At 50.9% G+C, this 25674-nt stretch overlaps 2 protein-coding genes across 2 annotated transcripts; both read right to left on the minus strand.

Moving 5' to 3' along the window:
* Nucleotides 1-2315: 2315 nt before the first annotated feature.
* Nucleotides 2316-14119, minus strand: LOC141476222 (keratin, type II cytoskeletal 7-like). The gene is made up of 10 exons (XM_074164836.1): nucleotides 13900-14119; nucleotides 7366-7435; nucleotides 5940-6417; nucleotides 5211-5422; nucleotides 4638-4698; nucleotides 4414-4509; nucleotides 3925-4089; nucleotides 3412-3537; nucleotides 2483-2703; nucleotides 2316-2352 (listed from the first exon to the last, which is right to left on the minus strand). The coding sequence occupies exons 1-10, from the start codon at nucleotides 14117-14119 to the stop codon at nucleotides 2316-2318; spliced, it is 1686 nt and encodes a 561-aa protein (XP_074020937.1).
* Nucleotides 14120-20083: 5964 nt separating this feature from the next.
* On the minus strand, nucleotides 20084-25264 carry LOC141476248 (keratin, type II cytoskeletal 8-like). Its single transcript, XM_074164883.1, is given in 8 exon segments — nucleotides 20084-20308; nucleotides 20609-20734; nucleotides 20820-20984; nucleotides 21332-21427; nucleotides 21972-22032; nucleotides 22937-23154; nucleotides 24531-25219; nucleotides 25222-25264. Coding segments are annotated over 8 exon segments (1623 nt in total).
* Between the last annotated feature and the right edge of the window lie 410 nt (nucleotides 25265-25674).

Consider the following 25674-nt stretch of genomic DNA (forward strand, 5'->3'; position numbering starts at 1 on the left):
AATGGTGATGGGGTTGGGGAGAGTTTGGAGGTGAGAAACCAACCCCAATTCTGTGTCATTTCACTGACTTACTCTTCTCTTGCATAAAAAGCGAGAGGATCGTCTGTTTTCAACAGGAACACCATGACCTTTATGAGATACTTAAACCCCTCTCAATGAATATTTATGGCTGCTCGATTGTTCTTTTCTTGTTGAATCTTTCTTGTGGTTTTCCTTCATTAGAGATTGGGCCTAGGCATTTTTGGGTTGGTTTTTTTTTTTTGTGCTCCTCATATTTGATTGGGAAATGGCTTCCTATCGCGTGAGAATTCCAGGGGGAGAGAAAGCTCTTCCAGTTCTGAATCGCAATAATTGCTCCAGGTGGGAAAGACCTTCCCTCTGGATTTCCCCTTTTATAACACAGATACGGGTCCAACGTGCCTCTATAAGGCTCATTTCTTTGTTCTGCTTGTGCTTTCATCAGTTTAATCACAAAACACTTTAGTCCTTTGTGGTTGATTTATGTTACTAATTTGTTGGGTTCTTTTTTTTTTTTTTTTTAATCTGCTCAAATGTACAATAAAATATCTCCCTTTGATGTGTTTTGAAATCTGTAAGATTTCTAAACTGATGCCGAAAAAAGCAACCAAGCACATTCCTGAGTTGTTTTTTTCCCTCTAATGACCCTATTGCAGCAGATTTTGAAGCGGAATAAAATGTGTTTTGTTGTCACACCTCCGTGGTAGAGATGCTGTAAAAATGCAGAGACTGGGATGACTTCTCCATGCGTCTTCAAACACCCATTGAATAGCCTTGGGTGGGAGCCAAATTTGGGGCAAATCAGCACAAATAAGCTGAATTTAAAAGACTTCCAGAATTTATACCAGCTAAAGACTCTCTGGGCAGCCCTGCCGTGTCTGATTAATTGGTAAGACTTCTAATCAGCAGGTATGTCTCGTCCAATTTGGGAATAGGGCATTTCTGGACAAAGTCTAAAAAACCAAGTGGCAACAGGTTTTTTCTCCATGCAATTTATTGGGAAAAGAACAAAAAGTGTAAAGCTCTTGAGTCATCAAGATAGAAGTGATGGTGCTGTGATTTCTGTGTATGTCAGGACACTGAGCAGGGAAGCTAATAGGAATACAAGCAACGTAATTACCCATCGTTGGCTACAGAAGGTGAAATGCAGTGTTTTTTTTTTTAATTGAGATTTCCTTTATGACTTGCTGCCTGCACAGGGATGACCCAACTGCTCCAAGACAGCGAACAAAGGCCGTTGCTGGAGTCCCGTCCCTCCTCTCTGTCACCCCATGTATCTCACCACCGCGACTCCACTGACTTGCCCAAAATTACATCAGATAGAGTTCCGGGAAACGGCGAGTCCTAGAGAGCTCGTTTCCAGAAATGCTTCCCAGAGCACTCCAGAGAAAGGCTTCTCAATTAAATATCATTACTTATTTCATAGATAGCAAAGGTTTAATCAGGGGGAAAAAAAAAGAAGGCTGGTGGGAAGCAGGGACTGAGTGATAACAAGGTAAGTGCACCAACACAACCACCAGCCCTTTAAAAAAACAGCAGAAATCAAAAGGAATGTGTTTTAAGTGTCCCTTTTTTGATGTGTTGCTGGTGGAGTTTCTCTGATGTGGTTTCACAATGCTACAACCTGCTTGTGCCCAGTGTGGCTTTTCCTTGTGCATGAGGTGGAGCTGAGGACATTTTCACCACTGAGAAGTGGAGCAAGGGCTTCCATTTCTCTACCTTAGGTCTTACGTCCTAGTTGTCCCGACTCTCGCAAGCTGAAGTTTAGATCCGGGTGTTCCTGGGGCATGGAGGTCCAGTGGAAATCCTCACCCCTGGCCAACACATCCCTCGTGGGGGAGCGGAGTTGCCCGTACTCTTGGTGGCCCTGCAGGTCCCTCCGCAGCTCCCTGCACTCCTGCTGCAGAGACCACCAGTGCCCGGGGGGGCTGAGCTCTGGCATGAAGGGCCCCCACCTCCAGCCCTAAATTCTTCGCTCCTGGGCATGCAGCTGGGAGCACCTGGGGTGTGGTGCCCACCTGCAGAGCTGGAAACGCTTCTGGAGGTGAATCCTCTGTGGCAGACATGAGCATCTTCAGGTAGGGATGCTCCACCAGCACTACAGGAGGACTTGCACCTTCTGGACTGTCTCCCAGCTCCACATGCCATCTCGGCTGCACGGCTGGCAATGGTGTTGGAAGAGGTGGTGATCGCTGTCACAGGGAAACACAAGCTGGAGCACTCATGGGGAGGATGCAGCCTTCCTCCTCCCCCTCCTGGATTGTTTAATGTCGTAAGGAAAATAGAAAAGCTTGAGCTTACTTACACACTCTCACAGGGCTCCCAAGGCGTATCCTGACGGAGAAGAAGGTCGCAAGGTTATCCATCACGTAACTGGCATTTCTGGCATTTCCCAGTCTCTTTGTCTCTTCTGGAGTGTCCCAAGGACTGAGCAGTGCCCACACACAGTGGTGTTGGTACCTACCTGCTCTCTTCACCCTCCAGTAGAGTCTTGTATGTCGCAATCTCGATATCCAGGGCCAGCTTGACGTTCAGCAGCTCCTGGTAGTCCCTCAGCATGCAAGCCAGCTCATCCTTGGCCTTCTGGAGGGCATTCTGCAGCTCAACGTGCTTCTCCCGGGCATCTTTCAGGGCACAGTCCCCACGCTGCTCAGCATCACACACCGATGTTTGCAGAGAGGAGACCTGCCGGGGGGGGACACAAGAAGTCCTCACTTTCCCTGACCCCTTTCTTGCCACACTCACCTTTGAAAAGAGAACTCCTCACTTCTTTTGAGAGTCCCAAAGTGGGAAATATTGAGGTTGGTTTGGGGGAAAGCCAAATGTTCCCAAAAATCAGATTCCAATTCTGAAATACTACAGAAAGGCTGGACACGTCCCCGTACTGCCAGACGGAGTCTAAGTCTTGTTTCGAGGATACCAATACTTTGTTCTCATTGGAACTAATAATTAAGGTTTTCCATTACTTCCCGTTATAAACTATATAATGAATTAGATGGTCTGAAAATTATCCCAGTTTCTATGGATGCTGAATTACTGGTGAGTCATAATTCTACCCTATTTATTTGATGCTTTGAACCTGTGTCAGAAGCGTTGTCTCCTGCCAGAATTCTCACTGGAGCAATTCTAGCAATTTTCCGAGTGGCTGTAGCTAATCCAACAATCTGATTTGGTGCAATTAGTTCCTTGCAATAATCAAAATGATCCAACAGCAAATAGGCCAGCAGACAACCCTTCTTCCCTGCTCAGCACTGGTAGGATCTTCTCCAGACCAATGGAGCCAGTGTGAGGCAATGCTCTTTGATAAAGATGAAAGAAATGCCACAGAGCTATGGAAAACACAACCTGGGACCTCACATCTAGGACCCAGTGAGTAAATATGGTCCGTCATACCTGCTTCTTCACATTTTCGAGGTCACACTGCCTTCTCTGTATCACAAAACCCAGCTCTTCAGTCTCTTGCTGGTGGGACTTCAGTTCATTGCAACGTCTCCCCTTTGCCTCCTCAAGCTCTTGGAACTGATAGTAAGGCAAGAGAGAGCTGGCAATTAATACTGATCATTAATGCAATATAGGAGCCTGCTTCTGTTTCCAGAGAGAATTAAACGACGTTTAGGAAGGTCCTCATGACTTAGCAGCTCCTGAGACTTCCAGCAGCAAACAGAGCCTTCCTCCTGTAGCTTTCGCTGCTCAACTCACCTCCAACCTCCCCATTCCCCGCGGGACTGAGTCCTGTCCCTGTCCTGTCCCAGGGATGTCCTCCTGACTTTTAGACTCAAAGAGTTTTGCAGAATGGAAAATTAGGTCCAGAAGTTACATAGTGAAGACAGAAGGAAAAAATCCCTGCCTTTGCGCTACTACACTTGACAGGGAATCAAGGATCCATTGCTGGATGCTGCAACTTACCCTGGTCCTGTACAAGGCATCCAACTCTGCTTTGCTTTTCTGAACCATGTCCTCATACCAGCCCGCAACGCTCCTGAGGACCCCCTCCATCTCCAGGCCTCGGCTGTTGTCCATCTTCACAATGACAGAGGTGTCACAGGGACTTCTCTCCAGCTCCGCAATTTCCTAGAAGCCACATGAAATGGCAATAAACTCTCGGGGTGTCTCTGTCCCCAGAGGTCTTACCTCACACTCCAGTGGCAGTAACACCACCACTGAGAGTCCGACCCGAGCCACAGCCTGGGAGTTGAGATTACATTTGGTCACACGTGCAGCTTGAGGGTTTGGGGGTGGTTTTTTTGAGATCTCAAAGTCTTCCCTATCTGGGATCCCCATTGCCTCCCAAAGGGACCCCAATGGATTGGTTTAATCAGGCCTAAATCACCATAGATGAGGAGCGGGTGGTAGGAATAGCTGCTGTCAACAAGGTTGGGACAGGGGCATCCATACCTGAGCAGAAACACATTTGAGGAACTCTCTTTCCTGCTTTAGTGTTTCCACCTTTGCTTCCAGCTCTACCTTGGCCAGATAGACACAGTCCGCATCCTAAAAGAGTTTGCAGGCATTTAGAAGTCAAAATGCTTCTACACGGAGACCTACGGCAATTTCATTGTACTTTTAGAGTGAGAAATTTTGATCTGTGTCTGACCCTTCCGTTCAGACAAATTCCTCACCTTCTTCAGGAGCACAAACTCATTCTCGGCAGCTGTGTGTCTGTTCCCTTCCTGCTGGTATCTGTTGGGAAAAAGAGGGGAAGGGAAGGGAAGGGAAGGGAAGGGAAGGGAAGGGAAGGGAAGGGAAGGGAAGGGAAGGGAAGGGAAGGGAAGGGAAGGGAAGGGAAGGGAAGGGAAGGGAAGGGAAGGGAAGGGAAGGGAAGGGAGGAGAGGAGAGGAGAGGAGAGGAGAGGAGAGGAGAGGAGAGGAGAGGAGAGGAGAGGAGAGGAGAGGAGAGGAGAGGAGAGGAGAGGAGAGGAGAGGAGAGGAGAGGAGAGGAGAGGAGAGGAGAGGAGAGGAGAGGAGAGGAGAGGAGAGGAGAGGAGAGGAGAGGAGAGGAGAGGAGAGGAGAGGAGAGGAGAGTTGCTGGGTCATTCTGAGGCTGGAGACCTTGTTTGTTGTATTTAGGGGTCAGGGTTCATTTGGATCTCAGCCTTTTTTTAGAGAGAAGTCTATTTATATGAACAAAAATAAAAGTCCAATTAGCCAAGCTGTTTGAGCTCGCTGCCCTGTGTATGGTTTCTGCTCACTCACTTGCACCTGAGCTCTTCAACGAGCTTCTCCATGTCGTTCAGCTCGGGCTCCGCCTGCCCCTTCTCATGCAACAAGGAGTCCAGCCGCCTCTGCAGGCTGCAGATGACATTGTCGAAGACGTGCTGGATGTTCTTACGGCATGGCAGGACCTGCTTTTGGAGTAGGTCCCATTTGGTGGCCAACAACCTGTTCTCCTGCTCCAGATGCTGGACCTGCACTCAGAAAGCAAAGCCACCTTCTTCAGATTCATGCATCGTATGGGGACCAGAGGAAAGTGGGGTCAACAAGGCATTTGCTCTTCTTAGTCAATGCTCCAGGGGCTCCTTGTGGTTTGAAGGGGATGAGAGGGAAAAAGGGGGGTATTGTCATCTTCATCATCCTATAATCCTACAGCAAACTGGGAATGCTGCTCTCCCATTCTCCAAGGAAGCTCTAGACAGCTCCAGAAATGGAACTGGAAGGGGTGGAAATGGATGATCTTTAAGGTCCCTTCCAACCCAAACTATTCTGTGATTCTATGATCAAAGCACATGAGCATATAAAGTGGGTTAAAATAACATTATCAGCTAGACCTGCACTTGCAGCCCACGGTACTGGAGTCACATGTGCTAGAATGAGCATAAGGCTCGTGCAATAGGATGAGAGGAGTTGAATCAAAGACCTGAGCACAAAAATGTTTCCTTCACACTTCAATCTCATCATTCCTTTAAGTCTCGTCTCAGCTCTCACCTTGTCAATCAAAGAGGCAAACTGGTTATTGAGGTTCTTCATCTGCTCTCTCTCCTGCTTTCGGATGTGCTGGATTTCGGGGTCAATCTTCACCTCGAGAGGCTGCAGCAGGCTCTTGTTGATGAGCACAGCACGAATACCTTCACCCCTGCAGCTCCTGCTGTGGAAGCCAAACCCATGACCCCCACCTTCACCGCTAGCATGGATGCCCCGGTACCCCCAGCCTCCCCAGGCCCCTTGAGCGAGGCTATGGGCAGAAGAAACCCATTTATGCCCCTCTGGGTTTGGGGAGCTTTGGCTGCTGTGGCTCCAGGCTCCATAACCTCTTCCAAATAGCCCAGCAGAGGGGAAGGCACTGCTCCGGCAGCGGCTCATGCTGCTCGCAGCAGAAGATGACGAGAAGAACCTCCTTCCATGAAAAGACCTCCCAGCAGACAGCTGCTGGCTCATTCTGGCAGAGGTGATGGAGGGGAGGATGCTGGAGGACAGCAGAGGATGCAGCTCAAAAGGGGCTCTCTGCACCAACACTCCTGAGCACCTCCTTTATACACAGCTCAGAAGTGGGGCTTGGTTGCTGCAGATGAATAATTTGGGGTTTTCTTGGGGTTTGCCTTGCCTGGCAGCAATTCGCAGGTTTAAATATGCAAAACAATGCATAACAGTGAACATTTGTGAAATCCTATGGAACTTTACTGGTTTTAAGTCGCTCTGTTTGCATACTCAGCTTGGAGGATTCCATGGGCTGGGTTTTTGTGAGGATTCTTCTTTTGTTTGAGTTTGTCCTCCTTCCTTACATTAATTACAGTTTAACAAATGGCCTTAAGAGTATCTCCCTCTGTCAAGGAATCACAGAATAGTTCGGGTTGGAAGGAACCTTAAAGACCATCAAGTTCCAACCCCCCTGCCCTGGGCAGGGACACCTCCCACTAGACCAGGTTGCTCCAAGCCCCCTCCAACCTGGCCTTGAACCCCTCCAGGGATGGGGCAGCCACAGCTTCTCTGGGCAACCTGGGCCAGGCTCTCACCACCCTCACACCAAAGAAGTTCTTCCCCAGATCTCAGCTCAATCTCCCCTCTTTCAGTCTCAAACCCTTCCCCCTCATCCCATGGCTCCCCTCCCTGATCATGAGTCGTCCCCCCTCAGCTTTCCTGGAGCCCCTTTAGGCACTGGAAGGGGCTCAAAGGTCTCTGCAGAGCCGTCTCTTCTCCAGGCTGAACGCCCCCAACTCTCTCAGCCTGTCCTCACAGCAGAGGGACTCCAGCCCTTGGACCAGTTCAGGCTTGGATGCTCGACTTTTAGAGGAATAAATAAGTGCAGCTCTATCCTCTCATTAAGTTTTTGGTTTTGATCATGTAGAACACATCGAACGAAGAGACTCCCATGGAGAGGACAATAAATTGCTTAGGAAATAGGAAGCTCAGCCACAAGGCTGTTGACTGGGTGCTTGTTAATGGTTTAATTGGGAATAGGGGTAGGCTCGGCCGTGGTGGGCAGACTATGAACACAGCAGCAACCAGGATCCTGCAAAAAAATACCTTCTTAATACAGCTGCTGTGTGGCTTCTCTCTGTTAACGATCCTTTATGTTGGAGGTTGTAATTAAAACCCTTGGGATACCTCAAGGCAAGCAGAAAAGATTTATGAGAGTTGTTTGACAGACAGGGAAGAAAAGGCTGAGAAGTTTTGCTGAGATATTTGCTGAGAGCCTCTCAACACCTCAGGGGTGGAGCCACCATCGCCTCTCGGCCCTTGTGGCTTCTGGCCAAAGTCTCTTTCAAAACAGAAAGGCGAAGGGTTTTATTGCAGGCGATATGAGAGAAACGGGCTTCCCCTGCTGTTATCTCACGCTAATCCTTACCTTTTTTCAGTAGGCTCCCACCTTGGTCAGTGTGTTTTGGGCAATTCAACATTTAAGGCCTTCAAATTCCCAAGAATCACAGAATCTTCATGGTTGGAAAGGACCTCTGAGACCACCGAGTCCAACCATACACACACAAAAGACCCCCACAATCTCGGGCACCAGAGCATGCCCTGAAGTGCCACCTCTACAGGCTTCTTAAATACCTCCAGGGATGGCGACTCCACCACCTCCCTGGGCAGGCTGTTCCAGTGCCCAACCACCCTCTCAGCAAAGTAATTCTTCCTAATATCTAATCTAAGCCTCCCCTGCCGCAGCTTCAGACCTTTTCTGCTGGTCCTGTCCATTATTGCCTTGGGAGAAGAGGCCAACACCCACCTCTCTACACCCTCCTTCCAGGTAGTTGTAGAGGGCAATGAGGTCTCCCCTCAGCCTCCTCTTCTCCAAAGAGTTCCCTCAGCCTCTCCTCCTATGACTTGTTCTCCAGACCCCTCACCAGTTTGGTGGCTCTCCTCTGGACACGCTCCAGCACCTCAATGTCCTTCTTGTAGTGAGGGGCCCAAGAAGTGGGATAGTGTTTCACGTGTTCATTTATTTCCTTGGTCTGGAAGAGATTTTTTAATTTTATTTTTTTTCTGCTCCCTGGGCTCTTTGGAGGGCTCTTTCATCACCTTTCGCAAGAGGACTGATGACAAACACAACTGGTTACGAGAAACCTTGCTGGCATTCTGTCTCCAGGAGCGGCAGATGCCAAAGGTTTTCTTGCACCTCATTATTTGCAAATGTTCCGCACTGGAACAGCTTGCCCTGAGCCCAGCAAGAGGGATAATTGAGGGTATGAAGCAGCTGGAAAGACAACCGGCTTAATTGCAGGTTCTTGACAGTGGTATCAATTACACCTACACAGAGAGGAGCAGGAATGATTGAAGTCCTGGGTGTCTCACTTGGCTGCTTAAATACGGGCAGAGACGGTGGCTATCCCAGCTGGAAGAGCAGGGTTGGAGCCCAGGAGGAGGGCACTTGGCCTGGAGCTGATCTGACTCGGTCTTCATTTTGTGATTCCAGTTTGTCTCTCCTTGGTCTTCCAGTGAATCCCCTTTGCTGGGTCTCATGGTCTTGGTGATGAGGTGCCATGATGCTTGAAGGTCAAGGTCCTCCTGCACCTTCTGGGCAGGCGTGGGTGATCTCAGGACAATCTCCCTGGCCCTGCTGCTACCAAGAAGAGTTTTATTCCTTTCAAGCAAGGAAGAATTAGCTAAGAGCTTGTGGTTCCTTGATGTGGTTGGAGCCTACAGGGTCATGGGTGGTTTCAAAAGTTTTCTCCCGTAGATACAGTTTGATAAACAAAACTCCCAAACTTGGGTTTTCACACCCCCCAGAACATGGCGAAAGGTTCATCCATCTGGCTCTAGATGTCCCCTGATGACCCTGAGTCCCCAAAAGGCAGATGATGCCACCCTTGGGCTGTTCTCAACTGCCCAGCTCAGGCTGTAGTTCAGAGGACCACAAGGTCAGCTCTGCCTTCCTCTCCTGACTTCATCTCATCCCACCCAACTTGCTGCAGAAGACAAAGTCTTTGTGTGTCATTTGACAGCAGAGAGTCTCCAGGTTTCAAATCCACCAGATCTTCTCCACTTGCTTCTATCTACTTGATGGAACTGGGTGTATTTATGTCAGAGTGATTGTGTTCCTGCAGCTCCCTTTCAGGAGAAGGAGGGATCTATGTGTATGTGGGCACCGGGGGAGTAGCTCCCAGGCTAATCACAGCTTGTTAATTTACTTATAATCACCAGGAATTTTGGAAAGAGGCCCAGCAATGAAGAGAGGAGGCCCACAATTTTCATGGTGCTACAATGGAACTATGACTAATTTCAGAGGGTTTTGACGAAGTAAATCAGGAGGGAACTTCTTGTTCTTGGCCACATCCTTCAGCAAAGAGGGCTGAAGCCCAGAGCTCCATCAGTCAGAGAGGGAGTGGGAGAGGCAGCACAAAGATATGTTCTACACAACCGAGGTACGACTGTTTTCTCCCACTAGGTGGTGGTATCTAATGCATCTTCAGCCTCCTTCTCCACATGGGTTCTTGGTTGGGATCTTGGTGGTGTCACGAGCCTGTCCACACCTCACAACACTCAGAAACCACTCAGGACACCACTAGTAAGAGCTGGCTCACAGCTGTAGAGGGCAATATTTAGAAGCCAGGCCAGCACAGGACCAACAAGGTCCTCAGTCCTTGCGAGGTGGTGAGGTTTCATGTGCATTTGTACTCAGAGGTTGACTATGAGCCTGGGTGTTTTGTGAAATACGTGTGAACCCAGTAACGCACCTCTCGGCAGAAAAACACCACTTAGAGAGTTACCACCACCTTTAATGACAACTGACCTACCGTCATCTTCTTTACCACATCGGTGTCCTCCCCTCATACCTGAAACCCTGTTCATCATGTCAATACTCTTGGAGGCTCGAGCTGTGCTTGGGCACAGGGTGTCAGTAGACACCTTCTTTCAGTGTCACATCCTGAGCGTGTTTATGGTGCTTCGATGACTGATGGTACGTGCCCCAAGACATTAACTGGCATCAACCTTAAGGCCCCGTCTTATGATCTTCTTCTTCCTCTCATGACTTCAGCTCAGCCCCTGGACCTCAAAAATCAAAACGCCTCTGGGCACAGCCTTCAGCAGTCTGTCTTGTGGCACTTTCCATCCAAAATGCATGGGCAATATCTAACTGACGTAAGGAACTTAGCATTGAGTCAACAAGAAATCAGCAGTGGACCCGTCCCCACGCTCCCCACATTGACATTGCACCTCTTTTAGCCACTTTCCACACTTTCCACGTGCTGTGGTGGTGGAAAGAAACAAAAATCTTCTGCTTGATTGTCCCAGCTCAATTCTGTATGGTCCAAAGACCTGAAACTCAGCCATGGTCTTAACAGAGCTGAATACACGAGCTCCTTACAGGTACCAGCAGGAGTTGGGACCACACAACTCACAATAATTTAGCATTTTAAAAATGCTATATTTTTAGACAGCTGAGCTCCTGGGCTGGGTTTTTCACTCCTACTTAAAAAGGGATAGTTTTATATGGAAGGAGGTGCCAGAACACCTGTCTCCAGAAACTGGAGATATGATTATAGCTTAGCTGACAAGCAGAACAGGTTTTGATATACTCTTCCAAACACTTTCTTCACCAAATTAGCCCAGCACTTAAGGCTATGTGCTACCAGGGTGTAAACAGTACTTAAAAGAACTTAGTGGAAATGCTGATCAAGCCCCTTGCAGGAGCTGGGGGTTCACAATCTCTTCTCCAGGCTGGTCTCCCCAGCTCCTGCTACAGTCAACTGAAAAGAGGGTTTGTCTGATCTCCGGCGGGTGATTCATCCCCTGTTAAGGCAGAGGCACAAATTAGGTCTTTTGAATTGCCTCCAGAAGTGCCTGTTTCTCTCCATTGACTCTCCCTTCTTCCTTTTCGGTCTATGAAACCGATCAGTAGAAAACCCGCAGACCTCACCACAGTGTTCATATTAATTCTTTATTTCTTGAGAAGCTCTAGGCACCCTGTCTGCATAATTAATTTCACAGTGAAACTAAAGCCCAACAATACTCGGCAGAATGTGGAATTATCTCTCTCAGCTTCCACTTTCTATTGTACGGAGAGAGGCTTTGTCTTTGATTGAAGACTCTTACCCGATTTCTTAGATAAAAAATGGGGTTGTTACGATGGAGCTTGTTTGTCATTTGAATCCTGAAGAACTGAACTGTTTCAGGGAGTGATGTAGAAGCAACCATTAATCATAGAATGGTTTGGGTTGGAAGGGACCTTAAAGCTCACCCAGTGCCACCCCCTGCCCTGGGCAGGGACACCTCCCACCAGAACAGGTTGCTCCAAGCCCCCTCCAACCTGGCCTTGAACCCCTCCAGGGATGGGGCAGCCACAGCTTCTCTGGGCAACCTGGGCCAGGCTCTCACCACCCTCACACCAAAGAAGTTCTTCCCCAGATCTCAGCTCAATCTCCGCTCTTTCAGTCTCAAACCCTTCCCCCTCATCCCATGGCTCCCCTCCCTGATCATGAGTCGTCCCCCCAGGTTTCCTGGAGCCCCTTTAGGCACTGGAAGGGGCTCAAAGGTCTCCCCGGAGCCTTCTCTTCTCCAGGCTGAACCCCCCCAACTCTCTCAGCCTGTCCTCCCAGCAGAGGGGCTCCAGCCCTCCCAGCATCTCCGTGGCCTCCTCTGGCTCTGCTCCAACAGATCCATGTCCTTCTGCTGTTGGTGGCCCCAGAGCTGGAGGCAGCACTGGAGAGGGGGTCTCCCCAGAGCGGAGCAGAAGGGCAGAATCCCCCCCCTCGCCCTGCTGGCCACAGGGCTGGGGATGCAGCCCAGGGTGCAGGGGGCTTTCTGGGCTACCAGTGCACATTGCCGACTCATGTTGAGCTTCTCATCCACTAACACCCCCAAGTCCTTCTCCTCAGGGCTGCTCTCGAGCCATTCTCCACCCAGCCTGGGTTTGTGCTTGGGTGAATAAACCGTCTCAGCTGTTGTAGGGCAGCTCTACGTGGCATTTTGCAAGCCAAGGTAGACTCACACCACCCACACGCTGAGCCTGTGGGATGCCAGCCAGCACAGATGAAAACGCCGCCTTATCTCAGCAGGGTTTGCTAACACAATCTCCAGATTGTGCTGCCACAGCCGGCTGCTTCACAGCTTGCGTGGGGCTTTCTGCATTTGATGAGGGCAGTGATAGCCTAGTTTTGACTGAAATAGTGTCTAGACCTCCCCACATGCGGAGTTCTCATAACTGCTTCCAGACTCAGCCATAAAGGTCTGATTTGGCCGCTTTGTGGCTTCTCATCAAACATCTCTGGTTGTTTTCACGCCTCTACAGCCATTTGCAAATGGGTCTCCAGGGTGGATTTCCCACCACGCTGAGTATCTCGCTCCCCACAAGCTGCCACCCCCAGGACTCTCCATGCTTGGATTTCTTTGAAAAACACTTAAGAGGATTCTACCTTCCCTCCGACTGGGGAAAAGACATGAAATATTCCCTATGGGATTGGGACATTCCAGTTATCTAAAGGGAGTGTTGCTAAATTGAGGTGACACAGTTGTGTTGAGCATCTTGAACAAACTGTCCCGGTAATCTCAGCTGCTCTGCTCTTCATTAGAACTTTTGATTGGACCATCCAGCTTTGATTTGGGACCCTAAGGGGAAAAACGTGACTAGAAGTGAGATAAGGAGACGTTGTTTGTAAACTCTTGCTCCTTTCTTTACCTGCAGCTGCAATGCTAAGAAAATCTACATGGACAATTCCGTCCCTTGGTTATTTAAAGAGTGACTCCTGGAGGGAATGATGGAACTGGGATGGAGCCCCGTGTCCTGGTTGACTGGCTGGATGAGGCCAACAGGCCTTGGCCCCTGAAGCCCATTTTCACAGCAGTTCATCTTATGGTCCCCCTCCCCAACAGACATTTTTTGGTAAACACCTTCTTCCACTTTTTCACCATTTTTTTTTTCTTGGGGTTGGATGAGACCTCCATAAACCGATTCAGATATTTAAAGACCCCTTTCAAAAAACCTCATGATACCCATAATAGTCACGACCTCCCACAGACCAACACACACACAACAGAGAGGGTTTCAAGCTTTTAGTTGCCAAAGACAAAGGTTCCAAACAGCCTGGGTTGCAGAGTGCAGAGAAAGCCTAAGGGAACAGTCACCATCACGATATTGTCATAAACCAGAGGCACATGGTTGGACAACAAAGGAGATGGCTGTGCACGGAGAAGAGAGCTCAGGATTATGGGCGACCCACTAGCAGTGACTCCGTGGTGGGCAGGAAAGCCACCTTCGCCTCCCATAGTGAGGGGAATGCCTCCCTTCCCGTTCCACTGGCAGATATTTGCATGCAAATATTACTTGTGGGAAGTGCCTCCAGAAGAACCTGAGCCACCTCCATAGACAGACCTGTAATCCCACCTCCCAGGAGAGCACCTTCCTTCAGAGCTGCATTCCCCAGTCCCATATGGGGTGCTGTATCTCCCAGATTCACAGCTTCCTCCACTATAACCCCCTTCCCCTCCAGAGCTATACCCACCACTGCCAGACCTGCAGATACCACCAGAGCTGGATCCCCCACCTCCAGAGACTGAGCTTCCTCCTCCGCCTCCAGACATGGACCCTCTCCTGCCAGAACTTTCTCCTCCTCCATATCCTGAGCCTTCTTCTCCACAGATGGACCCACCACTGCCATAGCTTGATCCTTCACCATAGCTGTGGCCACCTCCAGAGATGGACCCTCTTCTGCCAGAGCTTTCTCCTCCTCCATACCCTGAGCCTCCTCCTCCACAGATGGACCCACCACTGCCAGAGCTTCCTCCTCCTCCATAGCTGTGGCCACCTCCAGAGATGGACCCTCTCCTGCCAGAGCTTTCTCCTCCTCCACTGCAGATGGACCCACCACTGCCATAGCTGGATCCTCCTCCATAGCTGTGGCCGCCTCCAGAGATGGACCCTCCACTGCCATAGCTCCCTCCTCCTCCTCCAGAGATGGACCCTCTCCTGCCCGAGCTGCTGCCACCACCAGAGCTCATCCCTCCACCGTGGGGACTGCATCTGCCAGAGCTAGAGCCTCCTCCATAGCTGTGGCCTCCGCCAGAGATGGAACCTCCACTGCCTGAGCTTCCTCCACCTCCATACCCTGAGCCTCCTCCTCCACAGATGGACCCACCACTGCCATAGCTTGATCCTCCTCCATAGCTGTGGCCACCTCCAGAGATGGACCCTCTCCTGCCAGAGCTTTCTCCTCCTCCACTGCAGATGGACCCACCACTGCCAGAGCTGGATCCTCCTCCGTAGCTGTGGCCGCCTCCAGAGATGGACCCTCCACTGCCATAGCTCCCTCCTCCTCCTCCAGAGATGGACCCTCTCCTGCCCGAGCTTCTGCCACCACCAGAGCTCATCCCTCCACCGTGGGGACTGCATCTGCCAGAGCTAGAGCCTCCTCCATAGCTGTGGCCTCCGCCAGAGATGGAACCTCCACTGCCTGAGCTTCCTCCACCTCCATACCCTGAGCCTCCTCCTCCACAGATGGACCCACCACTGCCATAGCTAGATCCTCCTCCATAGCTGTGGCCACCTCCAGAGATGGACCCTCTCCTGCCAGAGCTTTCTTCTCCTCCACTGCAGATGGACCCACCACTGCCAGAGCTGGATCCTCCTCCGTAGCTGTGGCCGCCTCCAGAGATGGACCCTCCACTGCCATAGCTCCCTCCTCCTCCTCCAGAGATGGACCCTCTCCTGCCCGAGCTGCTGCCACCACCAGAGCTCATCCCTCCACCGTGGGGACTGCATCTGCCAGAGCTAGAGCCTCCTCCATAGCTGTGGCCTCCGCCAGAGATGGAACCTCCACTGCCTGAGCTTCCTCCACCTCCATACCCTGAGCCTCCTCCTCCACAGATGGACCCACCACTGCCATAGCTAGATCCTCCTCCATAGCTGTGGCCGCCTCCAGAGATGGACCCTCCACTGCCATAGCTCCCTCCTCCTCCTCCAGAGATGGACCCTCTCCTGCCCGAGCTGCTGCCACCGCCAGAGCTCATCCCACCACTCTGGGGACTGCATCTGCCAGAGCTAGAGCCTCCTCCATAGCTGTGGCCACCTCCAGAGCTTGATCCTCCACTGCCTGAGTATCCTCCTCCTCCATAACTGTGGCCACCTCCACACATGGACCCTCCACTGCCAGAGCTCCCTCCTCCTCCTCCAGAGGTGGACCCTCTCCTGCCCGAGCTGCTGCCACCACCAGAGCTCATCCCACCACTCTGGGGACTGCATCTACCAGAGCTTGATCCTCCTCCATAGCTGTGGCCACCTCCAGAGATGGAGCCTCTCCTGCCCGAGCTGCTGCCACCGCCAGAGCTCATCCCACCACTCTGGGGACTGCATCTGCCAGAGCTTGATCCTCCTCCATAGCTGTGGCCACCTCCACACGTGGATCCTCCACTGCCTGAGCTTCCACCTCCTCCATATCCTGAGCCTCCTCCTCCACAAATGGACCCACCACTGCCATAGCTTGATCCTCCTCCATAGCTTTGGCCACCTCCAGAGATGGAGCCTCTCCTGCCCGAGCTGCTGCCTCCGCCAGAGCTCATCCCACCACTCTGGGGACTGCATCTGCCAGAGCTTGATCCTCCTCCATAGCTGTGGCCACCTCCACACATGGACCCTCCACCGCCTGAGCTTCCACCTCCTCCATATCCTGAGCCTCCTCCTCCACAAATGGACCCACCACTGCCATAGCTTGATCCTCCTCCATAGCTTTGGCCACCTCCAGAGATGGAGCCTCTCCTGCCCGAGCTGCTGCCTCCGCCAGAGCTCATCCCACCACTCTGGGGACTGCATCTGCCAGAGCTTGATCCTCCTCCATAGCTGTGGCCACCTCCACACATGGACCCTCCACCGCCTGAGCTTCCACCTCCTCCATATCCTGAGCCTCCTCCTCCACAAATGGACCCACCACTGCCATAGCTTGATCCTCCTCCATAGCTTTGGCCACCTCCAGAGATGGAGCCTCTCCTGCCCGAGCTGCTGCCTCCGCCAGAGCTCATCCCACCACTCTGGGGACTGCATCTGCCAGAGCTTGATCCTCCTCCATAGCTGTGGCCACCTCCAGAGATGGAGCCTCTCCTGCCCGAGCTGCTGCCACCACCAGAGCTCATCCCACCACTCTGGGGACTGCATCTACCAGAGCTTGATCCTCCTCCATAGCTTTGGCCACCTCCAGAGATGGAGCCTCTCCTGCCCGAGCTGCTGCCTCCGCCAGAGCTCATCCCACCACTCTGGGGACTGCATCTGCCAGAGCTTGATCCTCCTCCATAGCTGTGGCCACCTCCACACATGGACCCTCCACCGCCTGAGCTTCCACCTCCTCCATATCCTGAGCCTCCTCCTCCACAAATGGACCCACCACTGCCATAGCTTGATCCTCCTCCATAGCTTTGGCCACCTCCAGAGATGGAGCCTCTCCTGCCCGAGCTGCTGCCTCCGCCAGAGCTCATCCCACCACTCTGGGGACTGCATCTGCCAGAGCTTGATCCTCCTCCATAGCTGTGGCCACCTCCACACATGGACCCTCCACCGCCTGAGCTTCCACCTCCTCCATATCCTGAGCCTCCTCCTCCACAAATGGACCCACCACTGCCATAGCTTGATCCTCCTCCATAGCTTTGGCCACCTCCAGAGATGGAGCCTCTCCTGCCCGAGCTGCTGCCACCGCCAGAGCTCATCCCGCCACTCTGGGGACTGCATCTGCCAGAGCTTGATCCTCCTCCATAGCTTTGGCCACCTCCAGAGATGGAGCCTCTCCTGCCCGAGCTGCTGCCACCACCAGAGCTCATCCCACCACTCTGGGGACTGCATCTGCCAGAGCTTGATCCTCCTCCATAGCTGTGGCCACCTCCAGAGATGGAGCCCTTACTGCCTGAGCTTCCTCCTCCTCCATACCCGGAACCTCCACCTCCACAGATGGACCCACCACTGCCTGAGCTCCCTCCTCCTCCTCCAGAGATGGAGCCCTTACTGCCTGAGATTCCTCCTCCTCCATACCCGGAGCCTCCACCTCCACAGATGGACCCACCGCTGCCCGAGCTGGATCCTCCTCCTCCAGAGATGGAGCCTTTACTGCCTGAGCTTCCTCCTCCTCCGGAGATGGATCCTCCACCACAGATGGACCCACCACTACCAGAGCTGGATCCACCACTATAGCTGTGGCCACGTCCAGAGATGGAGCCCTTACTGCCTGAGCTTCCTCCTCCATACCCGGAGCCTCCACCTCCACAGATGGACCCACCACTGCCAGAGCTCCCTCCTCCTCCTCCAGAGATGGAGCCCTTACTGCCTGAGCTTCCTCCTCCATACCCGGAACCTCCACCTCCACAGATGGACCCACCACTGCCAGAGCTCCCTCCTCCTCCTCCACAGATGGAACCTTTACTGCCTGAGCTTCCTCCTCCACAGATGGACCCACCACTGCCAGAGCTCCCTCCTCCTCCTCCACAGATGGAGCCCTTACTGCCTGAGCTTCCGCCTCCATACCCAGAGCCTCCACTTCCACAGATGGACCCACCACTGCCAGAGCTCCCTCCTCCTCCTCCTCCACAGATGGAGCCTTTACTGCCTGAGCTTCCTCCTCCATACCCGGAACCGCCACCTCCACAGATGGACCCACCACTGCCAGAGCTCCCCCCTCCTCCTCCAGAGATGGAGCCTTTACTGCCTGAGCTTCCTCCTCCATACCCGGAACCTCCACCTCCACAGATGGACCCACCACTGCCAGAGCTCCCTCCTCCTCCTCCAGAGATGGAGCCTTTACTGCCAGAGCTTCCTCCTCCACAGATGGACCCACCACTGCCAGAGCTCCCTCCTCCTCCTCCACAGATGGAGCCTTTACTGCCTGAGCTTCCTCCTCCATACCCGGAACCTCCACCTCCACAGATGGACCCACCACTGCCAGAGCTCCCTCCTCCTCCTCCACAGATGGAGCCTTTACTGCCTGAGCTTCCTCCTCCATACCCGGAACCTCCACCTCCACAGATGGACCCACCACTGCCAGAGCTCCCTCCTCCTCCTCCACAGATGGAGCCTTTACTGCCTGAGCTTCCTCCTCCACAGATGGACCCACCACTGCCAGAGCTCCCTCCTCCTCCTCCACAGATGGAGCCTTTACTGCCTGAGCTTCCTCCTCCACAGATGGACCCACCACTGCCAGAGCTCCCTCCTCCTCCTCCACAGATGGAGCCTTTACTGCCTGAGCTTCCTCCTCCATACCCGGAACCTCCACCTCCACAGATGGACCCACCACTGCCAGAGCTCCCTCCTCCTCCTCCACAGATGGAGCCTTTACTGCCTGAGCTTCCTCCTCCATACCCGGAACCTCCACCTCCACAGATGGACCCACCACTGCCAGAGCTCCCTCCTCCTCCTCCACAGATGGAGCCTTTACTGCCAGAGCTTCCTCCTCCACAGATGGACCCACCACTGCCAGAGCTCCCTCCTCCTCCTCCAGAGATGGAGCCTTTACTGCCAGAGCTTCCTCCTCCACAGATGGACCCACCACTGCCAGAGCTCCCTCCTCCTCCTCCAGAGATGGAGCCTTTACTGCCTGAGCTTCCTCCTCCATACCCGGAACCTCCACCTCCACAGATGGACCCACCACTGCCAGAGCTCCCTCCTCCTCCTCCAGAGATGGAGCCTTTACTGCCTGAGCTTCCTCCTCCATACCCAGAGCCTCCACCTCCACAGATAGACCCACCACTGCCAGAGCCCGATCCCCATCCTCCAGTGCTTCCGCCTTTTCCTCCTCCAGAGATTGATCCTTTGCTTCTGCCACCTCCAGAGCTCAACCCTCCCTTTACACCTTTCAAGCCTCCAGGGTGTACTCCAAAGACTGCAGTAGCTCTTGTGTTGTGGTCAATGACACCTGCAAGAAATGAAAACAATGTCCACCTTAGTCTTTATACCCCCAAAATTATAAGCATACATAAGTAGTTATATCAGCTGTGCTCATCATTAAGCCTCCTCTTGTGGTCATAGTCACATCTTTGAAAAGGGGTTACAATGAGCTTCATTTTAGTAGAAGTACCTACGAAATGTTTTCTCATGTGGATCTGGCTTTATTAGATTTATCTTTTAGGTGAACACTCAGTGCAGCCCTTCCTGTAAGGCCAGGAAGTTTCTCTCTCCTTTAGCTGCCCTACTATTCCCACAATTTTTAGGATTAGATTTTTTTTCCTTCAGTTCTGACATGCACCACACAGACCTAGAGAAGAAGTGGGGTGTTCCCCACTTCCTACAAATTTGGTTGAAATTAGCCAATGAGTTTCGAAGTGAGTAGCTCAGTGGTGACACATGAATCTGTACACATGTGTATTCACACACGCACACTCACAAGGGACTACCATTTGCTTCATTTCCCCAGGAAACTGGGCCAGGGACTAAGAGAGGTTGTTCTGATGGTGGGTGTTAAGTACCACGGACAACAAAACAGTAACCGTGACCTTAAAGCAAACCCTTGAGATACTCACAGATGGTGGCTGGGGAGCCTTCCTGTAACCTGCGAAGGAAAAGTGACATTGAGATAAAACACCCAATAAAAATACAAGTCAGACGAGTCTCTACCCGTACACCAAAGAAAGAGGTCACCCCTTCCAGGCAACAACTCATCTTCTCATAGGTTGAAGAACTGGGGACACTCTGCTTTGTACAGGTCCTTCTATCCAGGATGAATAGTTTGTCCCTACCTGGCCTCCTCCTCCTCGAGGAGCGATCTGTACATGGCAATTTCAATATCCAGGGCCAATTTCACGTTCAGCAGCTCCTGATAATCATGGAGAAGGCGAGTCAGATCATCTTTGGCCTCCTGCAGGGCCTTTTCCAGCTCCTGAAGCTTTTGCTGGCCGTCTTTGATGGCAGAGCTCCCACGTTGCTCAGCATCTTTAATGGTTTCTTGGAGGCCAGAATTCTGCAGAGGGGACAAAGAGAACGTGTCCACTTCCCTTCTATGGGACCAGGATTGTCAAACCCTTTTGGCAGCCCTCGGAAATTAAAAGACCTGCCTCAACGACAGAAGATACATTAGACTGGGTAAATTAACCCAAATTAAATCCCAATGTAGGCAGCTAAAATCTAGATCTGCTTCATTTTGAAGAGAAAACATCACCTCTAGGTTTGCCTCCAAAGGACAGGCTACGTTATACTCCACCAAGTCCCCACGTGGAAGTGACTTAGATAATTTAGTCATGTTGGAAAGTATCAGCTTTACCTCTTTTCTCGCAAGTTCAATTTCTTGTTGTAGCCTTTGGACCTGCCTGGTGAGTTCCTGGATTTCCTGGTAACTGCCCCTCAGTTGCTCACGTTGATTTACCCACATGTTCTGGAGGTCCTGGTACTGATGTGCAGAGAAGAGAACAGACATTTTTGGTTTCTTTTCCACCCAGCAGACAGATTTGCCTCCCTATCTTTTATCTACTCACCCTGCCCTGATACATGGCATCTACTTCAGCTTTGCTTCTCTGAGCAATTGACTCATACTCCTGCCTGACTTCTTCAATGATGCCGTCCATGTTGAGTTCTCTGTGGTTGTCCATGGACAGAATGACATTGGTGTTGCCAACTACTGTTTGCAGCTGGGACAGTTCCTGCAAGGAAAACAACATTTTTGGATTTTAGCAGTCCACGTGAGCAGTCTGGGTCATGTTATGAGGGAAGAAACAGCACCCTCTGGCCAGTTATCCACTTCCTGCATCCCCCAGGTCCTACTGTTCCACCACCAGTGCTAATTTTCAAATGTCTCTTCCAGCCTTCGTGACACACTAGACCCCCTTTTCACCCATGGACGAAAAAGGACCTTAGAAGATCAAAGGCCAAGGATGATCCACTCTCCACACCAAAAAAATCCTGTTCAGGCAAAATTTCTGGGAACCTCCAAAAAATACAAGTCCTTCAAGACCCGAGGGTAAGTTTTTCATCTGAGAAGGATACTCACAGCTTCATGTAGGCACCTGAGGAACTCAAGCTCCTGCTTCAGTATTTCCACCCGAACATCAAACTCCATTTTTCCCATGTAGGCACTGTCCAGTTCCTGTAAAAAAAAAAAAAAGCCATAGGCCTATTTGTGGAATTCTTACGAGACTTGGTACATTTCTTTAAAGCCTTCACTCTTGGGGTGAAATAACGGCCCACAAATCTCATATTTCCTTTGAAAAACAATTGGAACAAAGGGAAAGTTGCTGACTCTTAGAAGAAAAGAATGGTTCGCAAATAAGCAAAATGGCTGCAGCAAAATGTAGAAACATAGATTGCAATAATTCTTGTAATAAAAAGTCGAATAAATTTTCTATTCTGCTACCTAAGCTGTCTGTAGACATTATTTAGTCTAATAATGATGTCTCACCTGGGTTGTGACTGAGTGACTAGAGAAAGACCAGCACTTTTTAGATATTCATCTTACAAAGGACCAATTCAGGCTCTAGAGAAATTATTCCTCTCTGGTCTCACAGTTAAAAGCTCAGGTTTTCAGTCAGACAAAGTTAAGCAAAGACCTTGCTTTTGAAAACCTCAGCAACCACCCAGTTATTGCTCTATTTCTGAGTCTTTGGTTTAGCTCCATTCTTGGATTACTCCACCTTTTTAAGCTCCACAAACTCCTCCTCTTTAGACGCGCGTTTGTTGATCTCATCCTCGAATCTGTTGCAGCAGAGAAAAGAGAGAGGCAGTCCTTATTTTTCAGTCAAGTGGATCAGAAACCAAAAAGAATCATCCAAAAGGGAATGTGCCAATTTTTCACTTAACTGCAGTTTGTGGCAACTGCAAAGACAACTGCAAAATTATGGCCTAAATTAGGCAACAAAGTGGGATAGAAATAGATCAGTTCCAATGTCTAATTCTGAACGAAACCACATTTTTCAGAGCTCTGGACATATATTATCTTTTGGGTGCAGCTAAGCCAGAAGAAGTGGTGACTCTTCTCAACTTGACCCCACTGCTCAGCTCTGTCCCTCCCCTCCCCACTCTCCAGGGTTGACCACAACTACCAGCAGGAGTAAGGAGTCCTGGGCTATTCATTGCTTGGGGGAGGAAGGGCATGAAGGAGGACAGAAGGAGGGAATCATAGAATACCAGCTTGGAAGGGACCTCAAGGATCATCTGGTCCAACCTTTCTTGGCAAAACCCAACCTTCTGTGGGAAAACAAAGGAGAGTGGGGTAGATCTAGGGGGGCTTTGATTTTCCTCTTACTGTTCTGGGTTATACCCTCACCAAATCTGCTTTAGTCTTCCAGCGTCAAAGTCCAGTCCCATAACAAACCTATTGCAGATTAGTGCTATAAAGGCTACAAAGCTCTTGGAGGTGAGAAGATGAGCTGTCCCAGAGTGTGATTTTCAGTGCCTTGGAAAATTCCAGCATGCCCTTTCCCAGAGAATCTGTGGCTGCCCCATCCCTGGAGGGGTTCAAGGCCAGGTTGGACAGGGCTTTGAGCAACCTGGTCTGGTGGGAGGTGTCCCTGCCCAGGGCAGAGGGTGGAATGAGATGGTCTTTAAGGTTCCTTCCAACCCAAACCATTCTGTGATTCTATGACTTGTGATTATTCACCTCTTTTTATAATCTTCAACCAGATGAAGCATATTATACGCTTCAGGATCCAGCTGCTCCTTCTGGTTCTGGAGCATTTCCAGCTGCCTCTGCAGGTTGCTGATGTAAGATTGGAAGAAAGAGGTGATATTTCTGCTCTCTTCTGGTCGGGTGCTTTGCTGCTGCAGAAGTTCCCATTTGGCCATCAGAGCTTGGTTCTGCCGCTCAAGACATTGAACCTGAAAGGCAGAGCAGAAGAACCTCTGAGCACTGGAGGAACCACCAACATCAGCATCAGTCCCTACAGCAAACCAAATCCCAGTTAATATTTCCAACCCAGTAACATCTAGAGGTTTCATCAGGTGGGACCAACTGTAGTAACACTGGGACCAACACTGGTACCAACACATGAGAGAGCTTAGATGGATGGGGGGACACCTCTTTTTTCCCCAATCTGTTGCAAAAGAAGTGTATGATTTTACTGTTGCTTCTCAAAGTCAATGCTGAAACCTTCGCTGGGTTTTCATCTCTTGAATTCACAATATTTAAGGGGGTGATTGGGGTGAAAGGAGACTTCACGTGTTTCCGAAGTACCTTGGACACCCAAACACATGAGAAGAGTTCACCCCCTCTCAGAAGACCACACAGGACCTCTCTCTTCCTAGCTTTGTCTTGCCTTAGAGAAGGTCAGAAAGACCTGTAACAAGCAGAGCTGGTATTTTTGGAAAACCAGAGGGAGAGCACCTCCCCAGCTGGGACACTGAGCTGGTTGTGACCTGGCAGCCAACATCCAGGAGGTTTAAGGGAAAAAGAGTCAAAAACGCTCCTATTTTTCAGGACTAAGCCACGCTTAAAATTTCTGGGTGCAACCAACACCTTTTCTGTAGGGTGATACAAGAAGCCCTTAAGTCTTCACACGTAACAAATACTAAAAGCTTCCACCCCACGCAGAGACACACGTCACCACCCAACCAGAGGCACGTGTCAGGTCTGCGTGGGTGGAAGAGTTTTTGAGGCTGTTTTGTTCCCGTGTTTGTGAGTAGAAAGGAATGAGCAGGCACAGGTGAAAGCATTGTAGCATCAGCCAAGGAAAGAGGTCAAGAAGAGAGATGTGGGGGCCGCTGGCCACCCAAAAGAGGCTGGGACCTCCAAGTGAAGAAGTGACTTCTTGTTTTGTAATTTGGCGAAATGCAACATTTCCCTTCGCTTGAGCAAAAGACACAGAACACATCAAGGATGTCCAAGTCCCTCACCCATTTCTCCTGCTGGCACCAAGAATTCTCAGCCCCTGGACTATTTCTAACCACACGGAAACCTTCTTCCTCAAAAGAGAGGTGAGTCAATGTGTTGGTGACATCCCAGCAGTTTGCTATTGTCCTGCCATAAAAGATGACTCGGAGATACGTGTCCCAGGGCTAAATGCGACTCACGCAGTGGTGTTTATAGCAAGCTATTAAGATTTTCACACCAGCATAAGGGAACCCAGCCAACGTTGTGATTTTTGGGGGGAGAAGATACAACATGAAGGTGTCCCCATTTCTCACACCAGCACAGCAGCATCCCTTGTATTTCCCCCTTTCCCAGATAACAAGTGAAAAAGAGAACAGAGACTCACCTTATCGATGAATGATGCAAATTTGTTGTTGAGAGCCTTAATCTGCTCTTTCTCATCTGACCGCACTCTCTGGAACTCGGGGTCAACTTGCACTTGGATTGGCCTCAGCAGGCTGGTATTGACGTGGACCTCCTCGATACCTCTGCTGACACCAGCCCGCCCAAAGCCCTGGCCAGCCCCTTGTTCACCAAAAGCACTTCTACCAAGGCCTCCTCCAAATGCCTCCCTGCCTGAACTTCCTCCATATGTGCTACCAAGTCCTGCTTCACCACCTTGAAAGGCTCCTACAAAATATCCTCTTCTACCAAAGCCCCTATCAAGGTATCTCCTTCCACCAAATCCCAGACACCTTCCATATCCTCTTTCTTCTCCTCCGTAGCCTCCACCAGCAAAAACATTCCTAAACCCACCAAGGTTGTGGAGACTCCTGCTGCCATAACCATACCCATAACCACTGTATCTTTCTTCTCCTCTGTTGTCTTCACAGTAGGTTATGGTGGATGAACTTCTCCCACCACCCAGTGTGCCACAGTGAGCAGAAGAAGAGCTGAAATTCCCATCCCCAAATCTGGAGAAATGGTGGCTCATGGCGTCCCTTTCAGAGCGTTAAAAGACGAGAGAGCAGGTGGGGAAGGTTGCAACACGGGAGGAGAAATGAGCGTGAAGGATCCTCCGCTCCTCTGGTGGGGTGATGGAAGTTCTCCTTTATATGTTCTGGAGGAGTTAGTCTCCATTCCGTGGTAATTAGCAGGTCTGTTAATGTTGTTATTGGGTTTGGTTCATCAGGCAGCAATTAATGGCTGCCCGAAGAGAGGTCAGAGTAAACACCACTCACCAATGGAGGAATTGTGAAAGTCCCCAAATCCTGCCTGACTCATGAGCTTTGCTCAGATGAGATTTCCTTTCTCATTATCTCCATCATTAATTACAGCTCGCACAGTTATCCATGCACATTACCATGGTTTGTGCTCTCAAAATTCCCCACCTCTTTTGGCATGTCACTTGGTGAGACACAAGGCCCCGATATTATCCTCATATTGACTTGGGGGTGGCTCACCTTGCTTCACCGTGCCACCAGGAGAACCTCCTACGGAAAGAAGGTCCCTTAGCTCCCCATTCTCCCTTTTCCCCCATTCCCAGTATA

The sequence above is a fragment of the Numenius arquata genome, chromosome 29 (assembly GCF_964106895.1).
Source record: "Numenius arquata chromosome 29, bNumArq3.hap1.1, whole genome shotgun sequence".
NCBI lineage: Eukaryota > Metazoa > Chordata > Aves > Charadriiformes > Scolopacidae > Numenius > Numenius arquata.

Excerpts from the sequence above, each read along its gene's own strand:
- LOC141476222 (XM_074164836.1), bottom strand. The coding sequence starts at position 14,119 with ATGGAGGAGGAGAAAGCTCTGGCAGAAGAGGGTCCATCTCTGGAGGTG. Across the intron at positions 2,704-3,411 it reads TCGAAAATGTGAAGAAGCAG|GTCTCCTCTCTGCAAACATC; the intron begins GTATGACGGACC and ends CCCCCCCGGCAG. Across the intron at positions 2,353-2,482 it reads CTGGAGGGTGAAGAGAGCAG|GATACGCCTTGGGAGCCCTG; the intron begins GTAGGTACCAAC and ends CTTCTCCGTCAG.